We start from the raw sequence: 4923 nt of genomic DNA, 5'->3' as shown, positions 1-4923 counted from the left end.
AAGCAACTGACGGTTCTAATCCCTGTGAATGTATGAACCCCGACTTTAATTTCTAAGCAACCGACGATTCGAATCCTTGTAGCGGTATGAACGGACTTTAATTTCTAAGTAAAGTACATTTGTGAAGGTTTAGTAGCAATATCTCTTGCTAACGTTGACGAAAAATAATCGTGAGGAAAACTGCATGCGAAAAAAGGTTCACATCGTTTGGAAGCCATGTAAATTCCGGAAACCCGCATTGGGCCCGCGTGGCGGATTATTAGGTAAATACTAGACAACATCATATACGTACATCTGAACCGAAAGTAAGTAAGTAAACAAATGCTTTAACTTGTGTTATGGATATCGGAAACAACAACGGTACCACAGATACCCACACCCGAGGCAATATAGAAAAAAACTTCGTTTTCTATATTGACCCGGTTGGGGATCGAACCCGGGAAGTCAGAGATGGCGACATCATGAAAACCGGTGCGCAAGCCACTGGACCACGGAGATCGTGAAACCTGAACGCTTATTACAACCTAAACCCACTTCTTAGAAGAGACCAGTGATGATAGATATATTTTTGTTATTATTTCTGTAGTTGAAATAGAGTATGTTAATGTATACCCATTAATGTCATTCAATAACTGTCATTAGACTTATCTTTGAGGAATTTGGACAATCTCATACCGTCATACGATAATATATATTGCTAATACTCGTATAATATTCAGGCTGCCTTTGAATTTGGTACTAGGCGTATTATAAACATCATCTATTGTCATAACAGTCTTGTAAAGAAGTATTTTAACTTTTTTCTTATACAATTAATTTCATAAGTTTCGTTTGAAGAAGAAATATTTTAGCAAATATCGCTCGATTTCGTTCGTTATAGAGTACATATTAAGGCTGTTATTTTGACTTCGAATTTATTTAGAGACAACCTGAATGATATACAACCCATCAAAAATATGAATTCTAAAAAAGAAGCAGTATCTCGTGATCTTTTCGTTTTTTTTTTTACCTTTCCATGTCATTCTACAAAAAAATAATAACAATTAAAAAAAAATCTATGATAAATATTATTTAAAAAATATACGAATTAAACTTGTTTTAGAGGTTTAGTCAAGTACATGAAGTACTATCGATAGCAAAAAAAAAATCAGGCTTTCAAAAAAAGATAGAGGCGATTGAAAAATTTCCCGAAATGTTATAAAAAAATTATCCGGCCCCCAGATATCAGCAAGCAAGATATGAAGTGATAAAATAATGAAGCCACGGATGATTAAATATCAAAGAGTGGAATATATTTCTAATACTGTTTGCGTAATATATGAGGAAGTTACATATTAACTTATTTATATAAAAAATAAGCACAACAAAGTCAGAAAATTACGTTTCAAGCCAATAAGAATCATATTCTTACTTGCATATGACATAATTTTGACATGAACGTCGAGAAGAAAAGTGAACGTTAAAAAACCACAGGACGATTATCCTGAGCGAGAATGCTGAGAAAACTTGATTTATTGAAAACTTGAACACGGAAAATCTTTCTTTAAAACTAAACTACTACGACTGTTTTTTCCTTAGTGTTTTTGCACTCATCTATCAATTCAACCGAGAAACTATTCACCATCATGTTTTACAATGTTCCCTTTATAACAAAGATCTACATGACCATATAACATAATTGTGTACACGATTATGCAGTCAAGTAGTTCAAACAATTGCCCTACGCATTCGACCCCATCCATTGTGTGAATTCAACCTTAAAACAGTTTAATGGGATCGCAAAATGTTCTAATGAGCAACGAACTTATGTCCTCGACTCTTTATATACAATTAGTAAGTGTTTGACTCATTATATGTTATGATTACGTAAGGTTTCAATATGGAATTCCCCAGGTTTACATTTTAAGCCCTTATTTCTTTCAAGTTTTTAATATTTTATTATAAAGACGAGAGTATGAATGGAAATAAACTAATTTGGCTTGTTTTAGTACTAGATTTTACATTTTTTACAACAAAAGTTGGACATGTTATTCTATTTCGTGAAACAAACTTTCTTTTTTCAATAAGACGGCTTCAGACGTATTATTTTTGCTATAATTACAAAATGTCTCTTGTTAAAACAAACCGAAGTGATTCTGTAGTACGTTTTCGTCATAAACGTCGATTTTAATTCCTTTGCATTGCATCAAAAAGTTTTCCTTGTTCTTATGAATCACAACAGTGACTCATGTTGTACAACAAAAAAATGCACGATTCCTCGGTTGACATTGGAAGGGGTTCGACAACTCATGATAGCCCATTATTAAAATTCATTCCAACCAACAAATAAAATGAAATGGAAGTAATAGTTTTGAGGAAATAATGTTACATTTACGTTAATTATTATTTAAGGTTATTATACAGTTTCTGAATACTTGGGTCCCTCGGAATGATCCGTTTTAATTTTGAAATTATTTCCATCATGTTTTGAAATAATTATTGTAAATGATCAGTGTAAACAAGTATATATTTACAAAGTTTAGATTTTTTTTCCTTAGAGTTCCTTATTCATTCTTCTTAGGACAAACTGCTTTAGGAATTTAAATCAATTTGACGATTTCAAGTATGAATACGAGTGTTGTATTAGTGTGAATTGAAAGTATTTTATTTTATTTCTATACTTCTTTTGTGTAAATTCAATGAGAGTAGTATCGCAATAACCTTCATTCAGTATAACCGTGAATATGAGTTCTCCATTAAATATACCACTGAATATTAGTAAGCTTTTTTACTTGTATCGAATATTTAAAACCTGTTCACAATTACGTCACTTTGTTTCACTGTGCAATTTGTTCCAACAAACTATTAAATTGTTAAAATAACAAAAAGCCTATTTATTTAAATTACAAACGAAACACGAAAATACGGATCCAAACAACATGTGGTCATGGGAAATGCTCACGTAAGTTCAAGTAGTTCTGCTTGGCTGCATATAAAAATAAAAAAGGAGAGAGGTCCCTCCTCGAGAAACCGCTTTAAAAACCTAATTTTAACTTAAAAAAGGGAAGATTTTTCACTAAGAAATTGCGTCTTCCATATTTTGACAATGTATTTCTGCTATTTAAAGAAAAACATTAAATGGATATTAAAAATTTATTAGACAAAACTATTAAATGTGTATAATAAAGAACATTTCTTTTTTGGAATAAGTTTCGATGTACACCTCTACAAAGGGACAAAAGAAATCCATGACCACAAAAAAGTCATAAACTAAAAAAGAAAGACTCATATCAATGAATAACTTAAAAATCACTTACCCATAAATTCTATTAATGCTAGCGCATTCATGGTTGCCTCTTAAAAGGAAGAAGTTTTCTGGATATTTTATCTTGTACGCTAGAAGCAGGCAGATGGTCTCCAGTGACTGCTTTCCACGATCAACATAGTCTCCGAGGAAGAGATAGTTAGACTCAGGAGGGAATCCTCCATATTCAAACAGTCTTAGTAAGTCATAGTACTGTCCGTGGATGTCTCCTGTAAAGTGAATTTCATGTTAAATAAAGGCTCGTAAGTCTTTCTTAAAATAAAATTAGATATAATTAAAAAAAAAAAAATAATAGAGACAGGTGTACTTTTATATAGAAGCCTATTAACATAGAACATTTGCTATCCTAATTTTACGTTACAAAAGTGTCTTAAGCAATATGACTTATACAAATGAAACCAAGAAGACTCACAGAAATTATATGCGCATTTGAACAAACATACCTACACAGTGCAAACTTGATATTACAAGGTAAACATTCAGTAAACTAGGTTATCACTGCATTTTCATAGCAAGACTGCATTTTAATGCAAACATTTTAAAAGTACATACAGTATCAACACATAAAGCTTGTCTTACTGCAGAGCTTACATTTGGGTCAGTTTTCCAAAGCAGCTTAATGCATGCCAGAAACTTCACATAACATCAAAGAATATTATGAAACCTCTCTTCAAGATTATTTTTTTTATGTAATGTACGAAGCAAACTATTTTATATCACTATTTTTTGCTTCACCGTAAAAGTAAGCAATAAAAGTAATTTTTTTCTGAATATCGACAATTATTATCAAACTCCCCTCTAACTGGGACGTAATCCCAGCAGAATGCTAGACAATTTGGTTGGGATAAATTATATCTATATTTATTCCTATTAGTAGTTTAAGCAGCAGTAGAGCTTCTTGTGAAAGAGTTCGCCCAGGGAAGTACTGCCACCATACCTATTTCTGCTGCCAAACAGTAGCATTATCGCATTTCGGTTTAGAAAGTCAAAGTCGAATAATCATTTATTCCATAGGTACAATTTTACACTGGAAGGGTTAGGGTGCTGGTGGAATTACAGGCACATGGGACTTGTCAAATTACGTCTCAGTGTGACGGGTGCAGAGGCAATGCCCTCAAATGAAATTGTTGAATATTGAACTGCAACTTACAACACTTACAACTTAATATAAGTAATCTTATCAAAAAGAAAATTTATTTTAAGTGCTTTTTGTTTAAACACCCACCTCTACCCATTAGTGGAAGTGGAGAGAGTGAATTTTGGTCATAAACCACGTAGAATAATAATTTTAAAAGTTTATAAACACAACATGGCCGCAATGCTGCACATAGTATAAGTCACTTATATTAAATATTAATAATTAGTTTGCTGTCTTTAGCAAGTATTTCAGTGTGCAATAATAATAAATTTGAATTCATAAATTCAAGCATAAATGTATTGTATAGTAAATAACAAAATGCCTATGCTATGTGTAAACAATAGAATAGGCTCGTTCAGGATAATTAACATATATATTGGATTATGGCACGCTTTAATGTAAATTCATACTTTGATAAGTATTGCAAATTTTTATTTTATAGCAATGAATTTTACGCTATATCTGTAAAGTTGAAATTTTG

At 31.7% G+C, this 4923-nt stretch overlaps 1 protein-coding gene across 2 annotated transcripts in view; it reads right to left on the bottom strand.

Annotated features, from left to right (window-relative positions):
- Nucleotides 1–4923, bottom strand: part of LOC113226272 (serine/threonine-protein phosphatase alpha-2 isoform) — a 74907-nt gene that overhangs the window by 67495 nt on the left and 2489 nt on the right. For both annotated transcript variants that reach the window (XM_026458836.1, XM_026458837.1), the window contains exon 3: nucleotides 3297–3513. In XM_026458836.1, the coding sequence (XP_026314621.1) occupies nucleotides 3297–3513 (217 nt within the window). The remainder of the gene's footprint in view (nucleotides 1–3296; nucleotides 3514–4923) is intronic.

Source organism: Hyposmocoma kahamanoa, unplaced genomic scaffold, assembly GCF_003589595.1.
Source record: "Hyposmocoma kahamanoa isolate Upper Pololo Valley unplaced genomic scaffold, ASM358959v1 185, whole genome shotgun sequence".
Classification (NCBI taxonomy): domain Eukaryota; kingdom Metazoa; phylum Arthropoda; class Insecta; order Lepidoptera; family Cosmopterigidae; genus Hyposmocoma; species Hyposmocoma kahamanoa.
Note: the sequence above shows the minus strand (reverse complement) of the source record. Positions and strands in the feature narration are given on the sequence as shown.